This window comes from Centruroides vittatus, unplaced genomic scaffold, assembly GCF_030686945.1.
Source record: "Centruroides vittatus isolate TY-2023 unplaced genomic scaffold, ASM3068694v2 scaffold_576, whole genome shotgun sequence".
Classification (NCBI taxonomy): Eukaryota; Metazoa; Arthropoda; class Arachnida; order Scorpiones; family Buthidae; genus Centruroides; species Centruroides vittatus.
Window position 1 is genome coordinate 3,042,276 of NW_027122713.1, and position 19,330 is coordinate 3,061,605.

The window sequence follows — 19,330 nt, forward strand, 5'->3', positions numbered from 1 at the left end:
TGAGAAAATTGATGAAAAGATTCAAGAGAACACACTGATTCATTATTTCAGAGATTTCTGGTGTGTTTCCATGAATCTCACACACAGTTCTTCATGAAGCGATCACTGAAACATTAAGCTACTAAAAGTTTGGTGCGAGGTGGGTGTTTAAACTGCTTTTAGAAGAGCATAAGAAACAATGTTTGGAGTCAACATTGACTTTCCTTGAGTGTTACAGTGATGCTTTTCTGGATAAATCATTAAGGGTGATGAGATTTGTGTCTTGTACATAAATGCATAAAAGAAGGAAAAAAACAATAGCCATACTCACTCACCAAAAACTAAAGAAGCATTGGCAAATTTTGTCTGCCAGGAAAGTTGTGGTAATACTCTTTTGGGACAAAAGAGGAGTGCTGTTATTGGAATTGATGAAAAAAGGCAACAATCAATTCAGAAGATTATATGACACATTAAAGAAGTTGAGGAAGACCATTCAGAACAAATGTCGTGGCATCTGAGCCCTGGGATGGTTTATTTGCATAACAATGCCTGCCGACATACTGCCCTGCATGTCCAAATTCTGCTACAATAATTCAATTGGGAATTGCTTAATCACTGTCCACACAGCCCTGATTTGGCACCTAGCAATTACAAACTTTTCACACAATGAAAAAATAATTTGTATTGCAATGCGTTGACAATGACAAGAGTTGCAGTTCAGTGTTAGGATGTGGCTTCAATTAAAGGTAAGAGAATCGTATAAAGATGAAATAGAAAAGCTTGTTAATTTCTATGACAAGTTCCTCAATTTAACTGAAGATTATGTTTAAAAACAATCAAAATGTTACAGTTTTCTACTGTATAATAAAATTTTTTTAACTGTATTGATGTTATTTCAATAAACAAATAGAAGTTACTTTTCAGATAGCTCTTGTATAATGATTGAATTTCTATAAAATGTTTCTTTGTGTGAAAATTTTTTAAAATTTAATAAGACAATATACATTTATTTGAAAAATGAATTTTACAATTTAAATATTTGTTTGTGTATCATTAAATGGTTGAGTGTTATAATGAAGATTCATGTAATAAAATCAGTTATTTAGAACTGTAAAAACTTGCATAAGTATTAGTAAAAATAATATATAAACTCACCTGTTCTCTATATAAACTGATATCTTCAAAAGACTTGGTATTATTCACTGCAAATACTAAAAGAAAGCCTTCTCCAGTTCTCATATACTGATCTCTCATTGCACTAAGTTAATTATAATTGTTATTTTAATATTCAATTTTTCAACTACAATTAATTATAAATTCTTACCTATATTCCTCTTGTCCAGCAGTATCCAATATATCAAGTAAACAAGTCTCTCCATCTATAACAACTTGTTTTCTATAGGAATCCTCTGTATAAAATAAATTCAGATATGAAATAAAATTTACATTTATTCATTTGTTTAATTTAATTTATAAAACTTTACATAAAATTTATTTTGCAAAATGTATTTTCACATCTGAGTAATAATAATAATAAGACATTATATACTTAATTTACTTCAATTTAGTTCATAAAGTTTCTAGTCAATAGATATTATTTATAATTCACTAAATTTAAAAAAATATAAAGATTATGATTTTGAAAATGTTTTAATCTTTTTCACTATTTTCTGTTAAAGTATACTTAACAATTGTAATTTAAAATAGTTCTATTGCTACCAAGTGTGATTTTATAGCAACTAACTTTTGTATAAATTGAAAGTAAATTTCAAAAAATATATTTTTTTCAATATTTTACTATGTAGTTAACATTTTCATTACTCAAAGTAACATAATATACATAACTTACCAATTGTTGGATCATACTCATCCACAAAACTAGAAAAAAAAAATTAAAATTTGTTAAAATTTTTTAATTTGAAAATTTAAATTATAAATTAAACAAAATGTACCATAGAACTGCAAAGAACTAGCAAAGAACTGTGATGTACCATAAAAACCAAAACTACATTGAAAACAATTTTCAAACATGAAAAGAAGACATAACATTTGGTATAATGCAAAGGAATAGAATACAAGGTTATTACAAATGAATCATTGAGTTTTACAGTCCCGTAACTTCAAAGTATTGAGTTGGATTGCTCATTCCAGACAAAGCGAAAGATAAACTCTCCAAATTTGAAAAACACATGCAAAGATTTTCTTGCAATACACCAGGTATCGGCACAATGTCCATTGTCAAAATTGTGGCTATGCAGCAGAAGGCATTTCCAATGACCATCTTCCAGCAGGATGGAGCTCCATCTAATTAGCATACTGAGGTACAGTACATCGATACCCAAATGCAAAACTTCGACACTGCTGGATTGAACACTGCAGTAACTGACTTATCACTGTACAGATGCCTCCCAGATCATGAACCTCATACCTTGTGATTTTTTTTCTGTTGGGGTATGTAAAGGACAGTGCATGTGTTGCCATTATCCATATCTTTGGCAGAGCTCTGGGACTGCATTATCACTGCAATAATGACTGTCCAGGGAAATGTACAGTTTGTCCTACTGTAGCATTACTGCTTGAACATGTGTCATGTTACCAAAGAAACACACACAGAACATCTGCAGTCCTATAACACAAAATTGAACAGTTTCTAGTTCTTTTAATGTATCACTTATTGTTAAATTTGAATTATTATTGGAAATACAACTGCTTGAAATCTGACAAGTAATTTGTAATAACCCTGTATATTCTACATTCTGAAAATTGAAAACTTGGAATAAATAAAATCAACAAGCACCAACTGAGAAAAAATAATGAAATTAATTGACCAGTCATGTAGTAAATGGATGAATGAGAATCAAGTAAAAAGAAAAAATGAGAAAAATAAATGACAACTGGAGAAAACAAAACCATATAGAAAAACAATCATTATAATTAATTGTAATCATATGTTCATATTATGCACAAATTTTCAATGTAATAGCTTATAAATTCAAGAATTCTATTTTATATTTCAGTTCTTGAATTCATAAAACAATTTTTTCATATTTAATTCAGTATTACTTTGCTTAAAATCCATATGAAAAAAATTTCAAGATATTTTATATCCATGTAAAATCATGTACCGCAAACATTAAATGTAAAATTAAACACTAGAACAAAGCATTTAATAAAACATTTATAATTAAATACTTTGTTTTATGTATGTATGTATGTATGTATGTACATTACAATAAAAATTAATTAATACTTTTTTCTGTTATATCTTAAAATTTATTAAAATGCAACATAAAATACACATTTGAAAAGAATAAAGCCAACTCCACACATTTGGTATTCGCCAGTTGTCGAATAAGTGCCTATTTGTCTTCTTTGATTTGGCACAATACATCAACAAGGAGTGGGAACTGGCAAATACCAAACATTAATCCCAAGTAAATCGGCCACATTACTCAGTACTGGCCAAATGTTTTCATTTAGCATGCATGTCAGCATTTGATAAATACCAAATGTGTGAAGCCAGCTTAAGATGTTCATACTTGTCATATTGTATTTATTGTATTCTTAACAAGTGTAATCTGAAGAAAGTTCAAATGATTTTAGCAAAATATCGTTGAAAAATTTATGAATCATTAATAAGATGAGTAAAAACACCTCTTAACACCAAAAAGTCAGTTTATTCCTAGCGATGTATTTTGGTGTGCGCGTTAGTATATTGCAATTTAACTGTGATTCATTATTATATACATACAGTAGAATACATATATGAAAATATAGTTATAAAATGATGGAAGTAAAACTAAATCTTCCATTCTGCTATCGGAATAGACAGTGGGCTCAATTATTTTAGATATCTCTTTTGTTGTGGTAATTTAAAAAATTATAGGCTTAAATATGTTTAGATTTATACATTTACATTTGTAAACCCTACGATTTCTGATATGTAAACACATTTACTTGGTGTTAACAAACTGTATTCGTTCATCTTATTGTATTATTTCATAAATACTTTGAACTGTTTTGAATATAAAACTGACTTTTGTATTTAAATGCAGGATTTATACTGTTTATATTTATAGAAATGTCAAGTAAAGGTGATATTCACCTATCAGTGATAAGCAGATTCAAATATCTAGTGACAATAAAGTAATCTCTAAATACCACCAGAATGCCATTTACTAAATACTATTTAAATATCAAAAATATTTGGAAAATAAAACAAGTATAATTGTTGTAAGGCTATTTCAAAGAATTTTCATACAAAATAATTTAACAGAAAACAGTTTTTATGATTACCTTAAGGAAATTGTTTTTATAATTACATATTTTAAAACTGAGCTTTACTGAAGAATGTTGCATGACAATATTTACATAAAAACATTTTTAAAACCATAATGAAACAAAACAAACGTATAAATTAATATAAATTTGAGCATTTCAACAAATCCTCATAAAAGATAAATTTAAATTTTATTATCAGCATTATATATGTCATAATTACTTTCTTAAATAAATTTATTATATTAAAAATGTGTCAACATATTACTAAACTTTTAAGATAATGCTAAGGATTTATATTATAAATCATAAAACAATGCAATATGTAATTTTTTTTAAATGAAAAATTATATATTATGTTAAAGATTAGTGATAAGTGAGAGAACCTTTAATAAAACATCTTATCTTTTTTCCAAATAATATTAGATATAAAAAATAAACTACTAAATAATGTAGAATTTTATCTAAAATATTCCCGAAAAATTTATTCATTCTTCACACATACTAGACATTTTTTTACTTTTGCAATCCTGAAGGATTTTTTTTACAATTCTTTGAGATTCAAAAATACTTTATTGACTTCCACTAGTGGGTTTAATACATTAAAAATGTTTTCGGCCTAGTCATGGGCCTTCCTTGGTTAGAATCCACAGGAATGGAACAAAACAGATTGAATATAAAACTAGCATTATAAAATTAATAGAACAAATTACAAATTTAAAAGTTCTAAATTTAAACAAATACAATATGTAAAGTTTAAACATTTAATGCAAAAATTACCTTTTATTTTTTAATTTAAATGTTGGCAATAGAGTTTTTTTTTAATATTTAAACTTTATTGTATTCATTTAAATTTAAACTTTCAAATTTGTAATTTGTATTTTGTTCTCTCTTAATTTTAGAATGCTAGTTTTGTATTTGATCTGTTAGTTTGTTCCATTCTTGTAGATTTTACGAGGAAAGCCCGTGAATAGGTCAAAAATGATTTTAATGTTATAAACTCACTGTTGGAAGTCAATAAGGTGTGTTTTTGGTATCTCATTGTCTTACATCCAGCTTTGAGAATATTTGAACTACGATTCTTTGATAATATATTTTTTAACTTTAAATTTCGCCAAAAAAAAAGCTATACCAAAAATAAATCTCCAGAAAAAAATAACTCAAAATTTCTGGAAATTTAATATACTTCTGCATCTTATTATTTTATAAAGTAATTTATTTAATTACAGGGAACATTTAAATTGGTTTTTGTTAATTTTATTTTCTGATAAAGTTTAATAAAATAAAATAGTAATAAACAAGCAACTTACTGATTTTGAATGAGTTGAATTGTTAAGGCACTTTTTCCTACACCACCAGCTAAAAAAATATAAATATATTAGTTTAACAAGTGATATTTATCTATCATATTAATTAACTAGAACAATACTGAATAACAGTGCTAAACATTATAGTATTAGAACAGTGCTGAATAATCTACATAATATTTTATTTAAACAATCATTTGAACCCTCAAGGATGAGTTAGAAAAGCTCGAAAGCACTAGAGACATCTTAAAAATAAAACAGGAGCTATATATAAATGTTACTTGGAATAATATTGGATTGGACTATCATTACTTTTGCAATTTGCAAAATCAGATATAAAACTTTATATTACAGAAGAGTTTTCCCATACAGAATGCTAGTCTATAACAGCATTCACGATACCGAGTTTGATGTCAGAATTACTCGAGCAAAGAACTATATTTAAAACTACAAAAAATTTAAGAGTAATAAAGACCTTAGTTGAAAAATAATATTTGGAAAGAACTTAAACCAATTCCTGTACAGTAATGTCATAGAGCAAGTAAAACTAATGTCATATATAAAATTTTATAAATACAAACTATAGGCTATTTATTGATTGATTTTGCTCAAATAATTGTAACTATAAATATATATATATAAGCTTACAAGACCACTTGGAGATATTAAATCTTTTAAAGAGGTCATTTTAAGAAAAACACATTTTAGCTTTTCTAAAACCCTCTTCAGTTAAATGGCCATGATTTTCTTAGCTTTATTTTGAAATAAAAAAAATTATTTGTATAAATATAAACTACTTTATAAAATAACTTAAAAATAGTTCCCATTTTCTAATGCATTGTTATATTTCTACCATATTTATAAGGCTTTTCATATGAAGTTTAAAAAAGTACTTAGAAAAAAAAATCAGGGTTTGATTTGAATAACAATTTTTTTTAACTTAATAGAAAATTATTTCATATTTTTTCCAATTTCCATGGAAATAAACAGAGGATAAAGATCTGAATATTTGTTTTCTACTTCCTATCATTGAATATTTTACACTCCTAGGATAATGTGAATAATTTTTAAAAACTGCTAAATATTTAATAACTCATTAATTGATAATATTAATTATATTATTAAATTTAAAAAGAGGAAAAATGTTTTGAAGCAAGATCATTACATATTTAATGCTCTAAATCCTCCTGCTTTATATCTTTAAATCCTCTAAGTCATTCTTTAGTTACATATTTCTAAATTTAAAAATTAAATAACTTAAGTTAAATACAATTTAGTGAAACCTATATATTTTACTTAAAGATATTAATGTGCTATTTGTAATAAAATGTTCTAATTAAGTAAACAGTCAAATTTCCCAATTAATATTATAGAGGTTTGGGTATTTACTAACTTGATCATCATTAGTATATTTATATTTGACACTGAAAACAAAAATCACATAAATGCTAACTGAAGTTTTTTCATTAATAAGATAAAATTAGTCAATGAGTTGCAAGTTTTATAAAGTTTAAAAATGAATAATTTATAATTTTTTCTCTTGCACTTTCTATATACTCTTGAAAAATAACATTTGCAACTATAATTAAGAAATATAAACAGGAGAACATTATTTTTGATGCAGGTTACAATATAATTATGTAATTTTTTAAGAGATAATTACCAGAATTCATTAAAAGTATATATAATTTTTTCCTTTATTTGACATCCTCTTTTCTCTCTGCTATTTCCTACTGATGTCATTCATTTAACTTCTTTCTAATATCTTGGATCCCAAATATTTTTTCAAATGATATTCTGCAGGTAGTTTAACATAATTGTTTTGATTCTCGTCATATGTCTCGTCACTAAGGAAACACTAATTTCATAACATGATTTTTATTTTCATTAAATTATACTCATTGTTAGTTCTTTTTCATTACATTTTAATAATAAAAGCGATATGATACTTAAAACTGAAATGCCAAATGTGAATTGAAGGCTTAATTAACTCAATTAACCATTCAAAAGTCTAAACGTTCTTGGAACTAATTAATTCATAATGAAAAGCCTTTAAGAAAGCAGTGAATGGTAGTTTAAAACATTTAACGTGTTTCTAATTTTTGTATCATACTCGTCTGCTAAATATTGCTACTAATACTTTATGTAAGGACTTCATAATAGATGTAATTAGCTAAATATGTTATTTCTAATTAAACAAAGTTTTGTAGAAATCAAAAAGTATAGAACGAATTTATTTTTATTTTGTTAAACTTTTTATAATATCAATTTTTTTTTATTAATAATTTAATGTAAAATGTAAAGAATACATGCTTATTCAGTAATGACTATTCTGAAAGTTATCAAAGATTACAAATGTTTTTAAAGCCAAACAATTACCAGATTATCAATTTATATTAAGGCTAATTATTTTATGTAGCCCAATAATCCAGACTGTTTGGCTTTAATTAAAATTCAGGTTATTGAACTGAATTTTTATACATATACATACACACAGTGCTCGGATGAAGCGATACTGGTTGAAAGCTGCAGAGGGCTATGAATGCTTAAGTGGTCCCTAGCACACCGTGAGTGATCTTTATGGTTATAAAAATGATTTTACATTAAAATAACACAAAATGCTAATTCTATACTTACTGCAATCAAGTTTTCAATTCATATCAAATATCTCACTAAACATCCTTTTAATATAATTTAAGAAATATATTCTGAATTAAGGAATGATAAAAAAAAAATTATTATTTAAACTAATTTATGCATGTTTTGTTAATGTTAACAGACACTGAAAGTAATCCAAAATAATAAAATTTAACAAATGTATATGTGACAGAAGTACCAAGTCAAGATACCTATGCCAGGACTGACACCACCGCATCCTTAAGGACACAAAAATCACAATGACCATTAGTTTATTGTTCTCAAGCATACAAGTTTTGTAAGTGATTGTGTTTGTGGGCAGTCAGATTCTGGATGGAGGAGGTCCAAGAGACAGTGTAACGGAAGGAATTGCACTCCACTACAGATTAAACTAAACAAATACCTGTTTATTTACATAGGATTTACATATTGATTACAATGAAGATCAATATAACAAGACATTATAAGCATATCATGGCTTGTCTCTAACGCAAGAGAAAGTTTGCACTTGGGTGCAAAATGATAAATACTTGTTGTTGTATGAATGTTGTACAAAGGCAGACACTTGAGGGTCAGGACACGATACGCTACAATAAGAGGATGTATTTGGCTCCTCGCAGGTAGGATCTGGATTCGTCTAAGCAGAAGGATGAAACTGGCACCATCAGGTAGGATCTGGATCAAGGTAGCAATCCACCATAGTCAATATCAAAAGGACCTAGTTAGGCTATCTGGCACCGATAATGAACTTCTTGGCATCATCCGATCCTCTGTTTTCTCTTTGGAGGTCCTCCCTTTTCACATATCTATACTCTGCGAATTGGTACTCTGTAATCTGGAAAACAGTATCCTCCCTGTGTTACAACATGATATTTTGGTATATGCAAGATACGTGGACGATATCTTTATCTTGTGGAAAGATAATCGCAACACCAAACGTTTTATAGATCTAATGAATCGTAACCCTTATGGTCTAACTCTAGAATTGGAACATCAAAAGTTGTAGCAGCGTTAATTTTTTGGATCTAACTATAACATGCGTAGGAGGGGAAATCCGAACCAATATTTATCATAAACCGACATCTCTCCCAATCAGTATCCCTAAGAACTCGGCGGATCCTGAGCATATCAAAATGGCAATATTTCGCTCTTGGATAAAGAGGGCACACACGCATTGCACGGACATTTCTGATACAGTTAAAGAACTACAATATATCCAAAGAACAGCTTTGCAGCATGGCTACAGAGGAGAAAAAATAGATGCTCTCATCAAGAAAGATCGTAACCTGGCACGTGGGAGGAATAGAAACCAACAAAAAGAAAAAGTGGTACTCAATTACATACCTTTTCTTAAGCCATGTGTTAAGAGGATTTCCAAAAGTAAGAACTTGCAAATTGTTTATTGACGCAATCCCACTATATACAAGCTATTAAGAAATGACAAGATGAATTATGATTGTAACTCCTTAACAGGAATATACTCAATACCGCTAAGGGACCATAGGTTCGACTCTAAATTAGTATATATATATATATATATATAGGGGCAACGGTGAGGAATTTAAAAAAGAGGATTAATGAACATAAGCGGTCGGTGAGCAAAGCAGTTGATAGTATAGTCCTTGCCAATTATGCCAAGCAACAGGGCATCACGGTCTTTCGGGACCAAGCCTCTATCATCAAGTCTACTAGATCGAAGCATGCGATAAAATTTTTGGAAAAATTGGAAATCCACAGGGCACAGAAGAGCACACATTGCATCAACTATAGGGATGCTGATGGGCTTTCCACCGCTTGGAAGTCTTATTGTGATGGGTTGGTGTAATTGTAAAATTAAGATAATCCTGGATTATCTTTGTTTATAATAATCCTAGAGTATTTTATTTTGTTTACTTTAAGCTATTGTTAATTTTTGTATTTTTCGCATTTATTGACGATTATTTAAAATTTAATTTACGTAATATTTGTTTGAATTTCACATTCGATTTAAAGAAAGTAACTGATGATGGCCGCTTAATGCATTTGAAAACATTCTTAATATTAAAGAATTTGTGCTGAAGTTTGAATGGTTATTTTATGTTATTGATTTTTCAGTAAGCAAGTATATATTTATTTACTACACTCATCTTCTATTTAACAGAATATTGTGAAAATTATATAAATCTTTAAACAAATGTGAAACATTTTAGAGGCTAATCTGTCAAAAATTATCTTAAATAAAACTGTCTTTTTATCAAGTGCGGGCTCTCACATATAACTTAAAAATCTAATAACAAGAAATATTCTCAAACCTGTTTACTAACCTTAAAATATTTACAATGAATAATTTGACAGTGAAACCTCTATTCACCAATTTAATTTCTCTCCTCACAAATTCAAATAAGTTTCATGGATTTGTTCCAAATACATATCTTAAAAAAAAAAACACACACTAATTTTTATTTTATTAGCTAAAAAATTTATTCTAGAATAATATTGTACACTTCAAGCAATTATTGAATAATATGAATGTGTATTTTGTATAAAGATTAAAATTTTATTGCATTATTTGTTAATGTCCTTATGTTTATATGCAAGTTAAGGTAGAAAAACTTTCAACCTTACCCACTGCTTCATTATTTTAATGCTATAGGTGTGTATCTGAGAAAGGAAACAAATTATGTAATTCATTCTTTTTTTTTTACTAATCCTTAATCTGCAATGTATTTCATTCAAATTATATGATAAAACTTTTTAATATGTTTCACAACTATCTTGTACCAATGCACAATGTCTCCTATACTATTATATATATAAATATAAAATCAGATGTCATTTTCTAAATAAACTTTTTATCTTAAAATTAATTATAAAATTTTTATATACAATAATTAAATTGTTAGCTAATTACTAAGTAATGCACATATCTAGATACAAATAGTGAAAATAACAGAAGTGAGTAGAGGAGGAGAAAGATCTCTAGCATTACATGCTGATTCATGTATCAGACAATGAATCAACACAGTTCAATTTTATTCTGAGAAACTGACAGTCAATTAACATACATCTAACACAAATTATTCTTTACTCTTTAAGTGACTCATTTTCTCAGAAAATAATTTACTCAAACCAATTAATATTAGAGTGGGATTTCAATATCCAACCAATATCTGAATTGTATTATGAAGATACTTCAAATTATCTAGAGAATAAATTTTTTTCAGAAATGTACTTAACCACATTTCTGGGTAAAGAGCACAACTTGTTCTTGACCTTCATAGAAATATTCTGTAAAAATTCCCTCTAATTTGTCTTGGAATTTTCATCCCAGTTCCTCTAAGAAGTTTCAAATTTTTGAGAATTATTATTGTTAAGAAATCCAAACTTCGATCAGAAAAAAATTAAATTACAAATACATTATCTGCTTATGGCAAAAAATAAATAAATATTTGTCATCATATTTCCAATGACCTTTTTTAAATTTAACATTAATATTTCAATACTTAATTAGTAATATATATCAGTCAAATTCTTACAAAGATATCTACAAACTTATTTTGTTAAGATAATTATGACTTAAGGTTGAAGAGCAGAAAAACTATTTTTGACCTATATTGCACTCCACTAATATATAAATAACTGTTGTTTGCAGTTGGCATTTGGGATTTTGCAGCACTAGACAAGATCAGTTTGTCCAATAAAAAAGAAAGGCATTAAAAAATAATCGTAGTTGTAATTTTAGAAAGCTAAGTAATTATTTTTTTAATTAAAAAAATTGATAATGCCAAGCTTGGAATTTGATCACTAATTAATAAACAAGGATATTTGTGAGGAATAATCAGATTTAATTTGCCCTTTCAAAGAGTACTACTGTATCTCATCAATTGCAAATTATTTGCAATCTATTAACTGCAAATGATAATGACATCTGTTTAATATAATTTGACCTTTGTCTTCGTACAATCAACAAACTCCACAAGACTACTTTGGTGTTAGTATTCTTCTGTAGTTTTCACAGAAAATAATGTATATTAAAGAGAAGAGGAAACATATTTTTAAATAAAAATAATTAAATGAAGTTATGATTTTTAAATATTTAGTTTCAAACTAAATAAATTTTGTCTAAACAATTCCTAATCTGATTTCATTGATTAAGCCAAACAATCTTGTCGAAATGATCGGACTACTTTTGGACTACATTAATAATTGTTAATTAATTTGACTAGAGATGGGTGGTTAAGCCATCATCTCATTAATTTTAATAATTATAATAAATTAATTTAGAACTGGCAATGCATCCACACAATAAGCAGGAGTTGCAGATTCAAGAGAAAAGATTTGGCCAGAAGTGGGACTTGAACCCACAACTCCCGCTTACCATGCGGGTGCACTGCCAGTTCTAAATTAAATTAAATATATTATAATTGTTAAAATTAATAGGAGATAGTGGCTTAATCATCTACCTCTATCAAATTAACTAATTAATTATTAACATAGCCCAAAAATAGTCCAATAATTTCAGCAAGATTGCTTGGCTTAATAAACTTTGTCTTATTTAATAAAAGAATGAATGTGTCTTATTATATTTTAATTAAATTTGATAAACCATCAAACGAACACAGATATTTCATATTGCTGACTAATACTCTTAAACATCCATTATTGCCCTAATTAAGACTAATGAATTATTTGCATGATTTGGATATCAAACTAAAAACTTTTAAAAGAGTAACAAAAAACAATTGTCAAAAACTGACATTTAAAATTTTGTTGTTTTGGTGAATTTTAAACATTATCTAGAGTTGAAATTAAAATTGTAATTTCTAATTATATTCTACATTTTTGAAATCATACTCTTTGTTTTGTTCAAAAAGTCCTTTTTTCTTTTGAGTTGATTATTCATATTCTGTAAGTACATTTTTTTTTACCACAAACTGAAATTTCTTTCTAATAAAATCATTGATTTTATTAGAAAGAAAAAAAATGCATGTTTTTTTTATATTTTTCTTATACTTACTTATGAAATGCTAAAAATACATATTAATTATATTAATAAATACCTAAAAGCTGGATATAAATAATAAACATACACTGAATAATTGTAGAAAAACAACTCTTTTACTAGCACACATTAAAAGTGGAAAGATTATAAATGTTAAAGCTTTGGTTTAATAGAACAAGGAAATGCCACACATGGGCAATCTTCCAAGGAAGGCTGCCTCTTGACAAGCTTTTTCTTAATGGGAATTGGCCTCTATTTAGATGTTATATATGCAAAGAAAATCTGAAAACTTCATATGGCCAACCCATTGTCGAGGTAAGAACCCACAACCAACTACCAGTGCTCAGTAATTCTATCCAGTCAGGTGCTTGTGTCTGATGTTAAAGAACAGTTTGATTTCCTGAAAGCATTTTTTAATATTTGAAATGTTCTCCACTTTTGACATGACAATTTATATAGCAGTTAAACTTTTTTTTTACAATATTTTATTAGATTTTTAAGTACAGCCACATTTACATTTGAATATTAAGCTTTAATATTTAAACCAATATGACTAGATTACATGGAAAATTAAGCATTGTAAAAATTTTGTTTGATATCAATGAAACCATGTGATTTATGTTGCTTTATGCTGACAGTGAAGTGACTTTTTCAAACACTTGGCAGGTTATTCATCTTTATTCAGTTAGTACAAATCATTTTGCATATCTTGTCCTGACAATGCACAATACTCAGTTGGGGATCTGAAAGTTTTAAAAGTTAGAGAGTTCCTTTATAGTAATGCAGTGACCTGTCAAAGATTCATCAAAAAGCCATTCCCTTCACTAAGTAGACTGGTCCTTGCTACTGCTCACTTTTACACAGCCTGGCCAAGATTCATGAAACAAGTTGTTCTTGTTTTCTTTCTAAAGCACAAATCTATATATATATATTTGTAGTTACAAGTAATCCCATTATAAACCAAACAACATCTATCACGCAGGATTTAAATATGCAACCTGGCAAACATCAGTACAGGTACACCAGTGAATTTTCAGCATCCTTGGTTCCAAACCCTTGCCGGATAAGCCATTTTGCTGGACCAACTATGGTCACATAATAATTCATCAATGTACAGTACCTCTAACCCACTAATTAAGCTATACACCTCTCGTGTGTTAGAAGTACACTATGAACTACTAGAAACTTAAATATTAACTGTAAATTATATTTGACTCCACTACTGACACTTATCTCTTAGTAGCCATAGCTAGGGCTAAACTTCAGCAAAATACACTAACACCGTAAGATTGCAATATCATCACCAAGTACAATTTAAATAACTAAATAAGCATGTTCTTCACACAATGCCATCTGTAGCTACCCAGTAAACTAGTCTGGTGGATGCAAGAATTTCAAGTTCCTTTCATAATTTTGTCCAGATTAGAGGAGGTGCCAGACAATTGTTGAGAATTTGAATTTGCACCTGTATTTGCTATTCTATGAGTACTTGATTTTATTTGTGATAATTTGCTTGTGTGCACTCAATGGTTTCAATTAAGTTAAACTAGTAATGTTTATTTTATATATATATATGGTACATCATCAAATTTCTGGCAAATGACAGTCTGCACCTCCTTTAATCCAGACAAAAGTACAAGAAGAAACTTCAAATTCCCATGGCCACCAGACTAATTTACTGGGTGGTTACAGATGGCATTGTGTGTAGAGTATATATATATATATATATATATATTTTTTTTTTTTAAACAAAAACAAGCATTTAAATTATGATACCCTTAATAAATATAAAATAGAAATACGACTTCACAAAGTTGGGACCTTGTCTTGTCTTTTACTTCCGCCGTTTACACCATCAGCAGTCCTTTAAAGTTCACAGTCTCTCGGAGACGACCTTTCTTTTGAGGCTACTGCCTCCGTAAAAGAATGTAAAACAGGTAAAAAGCGTCCTCTGGTGTTATCGCCACAGTTAAATTATCACATTTTAAGTAAAAAAAAATTAAATACAGGAACATGGCCGGCGTTATTCACATTTAATAAATATAAAATAGAAATACGACTTCACAAAGTTGGGACCTTGTCTTGTCTTTTACTTCCGCCGTTTACACCATCAGCAGTCCTTTAAAGTTCACAGTCTCTCGGAGACGACCTTTCTTTTGAGGCTACTGCCTCCGTAAAAGAATGTAAAATAGGTAAAAAGCGTCCTCTGGTGTTATCGCCACAGTTAAATTATCACATTTTAAGTAAAAAAATTAAATACAGGAACATGGCCGGCGTTATTCACATTTAATAAATATAAAATAGAAATACGACTTCACAAAGTTGGGACCTTGTCTTGTCTTTTACTTCCGTTGTACATTCTTTTACGGAGGCAGTAGCCTCAAAAGAAAGGTCGTCTCCGAGAGACTGTGAACTTTAAAGGACTGCTGATGGTGTAAACGGCGGAAGTAAAAGACAAGACAAGGTCCCAACTTTGTGAAGTCGTATTTCTATTTTATATTTATTAAATGTGAATAACGCCGGCCATGTTCCTGTATTTAATTTTTTTACTTAAAATATGATACCCTTATAACTAAAAGTATAAAGTAATTAAATAACAGTTACTAATTAAGCTTTTAATTTTAAATTACTGACAGTTAATTCCATCCCGTCAGCTCTATAATAAATTATCATTATCATACTATTACTATTATAATACTAATAACAATAAAAGAAAAAAAATTATATATACAGTATATATATATAATTTTTTTCTTTTTAATTAGTTTAATGATTGAAATATTTTTTTATTTTTTACTTGGAAAATTATAAAATTATTGTTATCTAATAGTATTATAACACATATATATATGTTATATATATACACACACATATATAGTGTAAGAGCACCAGTAGTCAATTGCTTAATGCTGTTTTCAACTTTGATATTTCTTATTATGATGTGTAGTAACATGAAAAGCAAAACTTATACATGAAAATAGTTTGTTCTATACTTGTCACAGGAAATTATTTTTTATTAAACCTTTGTTTACATTATGAAAAAAAATTTAATCATGGGCTGTTCATCCAAAGCGCGGCCAGCAGGTCACATGATTGTTTATGGCAGTTGACAACTGGGTTTTCCTTTGCAAAGAGCCTCACAAAACTGTGAAAAGATAAGCAAACTCAATAACAGACATTTTGTAGAAAACAAGCATCTGAAACATGGAGTCCTCATTATCTAAAGACCCACAATGCCTCACTATGCAGTCAACTACCAGAAGGGATGTTGCGCACTAATTTTTCCCATTGCTGAGAGTGAGACAACCTGTTATTCTTACATGTCATTACAAAAGAGGCTGTCTTATGATGCTTCCTGTGAAGATAGCTTGACTAAACCTACTCTAATGGACTAATTATGCATGAATTTTGGCTTACATGGTCGATTACTGAAAGAAAGCAACAATAGGCTCTCCTACTCTACATATTAAAATTAAACATCCTGTAACACTGTTCAAAAGAAAACTGCTTTTTAGATACAAATTAAAATGCATATTTATTGAACAATTGAAAGAATTTTTCAAAACTATATATTTTTTTAAATCTCAAAATCATAGTTGACTTCAAGTATTTTTTTAAAGACCTCTAATGCTGTTTTAAACAAACATCTATTTAAAACAATCTATTACTAGAAATAATTTAAAGCAGCTAGTTTTCAACAAATTAACTTAAACAATTGAATAATAAATATTTCCTCAAGCATGTCACTGCATAAACAATTATTATCAATTTTATTTAAAGACTAGTTATCAATTGAAACTCAAACTTTATACATTAATAATTAAGAATATATATATATTCTTAATTATTATAACTTATTATATATAACTGATTTATTATGTAGAGTATTTCATTAGAAGTAATCAAAGCAATTTTTCTCAGGTTAGAGGGGAAGGATTTTTTAACTGTGTTCATTACTAGTACATTAGTCTTTCCATCTGTTAAGATTGAAACAGTCAGTGTGTTAATTAACAAGAAATTTAATCTGCAAGGAGGTTAATTTAGACACTTAAATATAAGTGTATAAGAGTATATGAATATTTAGGAGTAGATATTATTCTAACTAACTAACATTATAGTTAAAATAATAAATTCTACAGACAAGTTCAGCTTCCAATGGGGTCTCTAGTATCAGGTGATCTGGCAAAGAAAGTTGTCAGGAAGTAAAGGAAAAAGTGGTTAAATATATATAAATGCCACAAAGATCATCTGTTGATATGTAGAAAACATACTACTAATATGGAAAGACAAGAATCCTATACAGGATTTTCTTAACAATAATGCCACAGATCAAATAAATACAATTGCTGTAAACTTCTTACATCTGATGATCTTAGTCATATGATAGATATTTAACTAGGGTGTATCAAAAGCCTGATTTCATTGATGCACTTATAAAAAGAGCTATACCCCTCACTCCTTTTCTGATGAAACACAGAATACAGAAGTTTATGAAAATTACTCAGATAGCCTAGATGATTCACATGGTTTTTCTATCGAAGTGATAATTGTAATTTTAAAAATTTAACCTTCTAACTAACTCAGATATTAGGTATGAAGATTTATGTCAAAACAATGCTATAAGAAAATATACAGTCAGATATAAACTGTATGTGACTGCACTTTTAGATTCATACACCAAAAATGGAAACACCAAACTAAATGTCAAGCATTTACCAAGCTGTACAAATTCTAAGATCTAATAAGGATAGAAAAAGGCCAGTGTGTATTTGATTAAACTCACAAAACACAGGAACAATTTTAGATGGGCTCTAAATATAAAACTATTAAACAAATGAATGAAAGAGCATTAGAGTACAGTGCATAGATAATTTAAAGAGTATTGCTTTATCACAAATGGACATTGGATTTCTGTACATTAAAATAATCGGATGATCATCAATGAATTAAGGTAATTATTTGTGTCATTTTATGGTGTTTTCTTTTGAATTTTTTAATTATGCATATCTATTATGTATAGCAGATCATCTCACTTTTTTACATTCCTTAATTGAATAAATAAACATATTTAAATTTATTTTATATATTGCATTATAATTAGCTTAGTTTAGTCCAACAAATCCTAACAGCATTTTAAAACTAACATGTAATAGCTTTCAAACTGACATTATGATTTGTTGATTTGAATGAAATTATTTGTTATAAAGTTAATTTTATTCATCAAAATAGGATCTCTGCTTTACAGATCTCCTCTAAATTCTAAGGTATTGGTTTTTTGTATTTAGTAAATTGAATAAATGCACTTTTTACATCCTTTTTTAAATTCCTACTATTAGTTCACAATCTCCCTATATATATATATATATATATTTTTTTTTTTTTTTTTTTATTTATTTATATATCTTGTTCAAATTTTCAATCGTTAATAAAATACTTTTTATTCATCTACTCTATCTTTTATTCATCTACATTTTTTTAAACTTGTAGTGGATGACACTATGTTAATACAGTTTTTTCAAATATTAATTCATTAATTAATTAAATTTAAACTGTGACGCCTGTCAGCAATATGCCGATTTGAACCAAAGAAGGCGCAAGGAGAAAAAAAGCAAACTTTGTAATTATTTAATAAAAAGTAACTAAAATAAAATTTTTCTTTGTTGACCTAAGTAGAAATTCACTTTAAAATATTTATTTTTATATTACTTGTTTCTCTTTAAATTATTTTCTGCACGAGAAAATTTTTGTCTTTAAACAAGTGTTAGGCAAATAGAATAGTTTTTAGCTTAATTCCTATTATTTGTAATGGAAATTTTTATTTGTGAATACACATCACAAATAGTTTCTTTTTAATTTTATGGTTAATTAGCTTAATTAGTTTAATTTAACTAGATTAACTTTCTGTTCTAATTTGTCTGTTTAATTTACTCTTCTCATTTTTGACAAACTTTCAGTTTGCCAAAATTGGCTGCATTTGCCATAATTTTTGAGTAATAATAGGTTGATAAGTTTAGTGAATGATTCTGCTCATACTATTGGATATTCAATATTACTTTCCATATAATAATATCATCATCTATGTATTGTCTGTACAGCATGATGTCTTGCATGAATCTCGGAAGGGTCCTGGACTCAAGTTGTCTCACCA

General features: G+C 27.9%; 1 protein-coding gene across 2 annotated transcripts in view; it reads right to left on the minus strand.

The window, feature by feature from the left end:
• Positions 1–19,330, minus strand: part of LOC136989489 (GTPase KRas-like) — a 42,217-nt gene that overhangs the window by 15,508 nt on the left and 7,379 nt on the right. For both annotated transcript variants that reach the window (XM_067287664.1, XM_067287663.1), the window contains 4 exons: positions 5,568–5,616; positions 1,829–1,857; positions 1,304–1,388; positions 1,135–1,237 (listed from right to left, as the gene is read on the minus strand). In XM_067287664.1, coding sequence (XP_067143765.1) covers positions 1,135–1,237; positions 1,304–1,388; positions 1,829–1,857; positions 5,568–5,616 — 266 coding nt within the window. The remainder of the gene's footprint in view (positions 1–1,134; positions 1,238–1,303; positions 1,389–1,828; positions 1,858–5,567; positions 5,617–19,330) is intronic.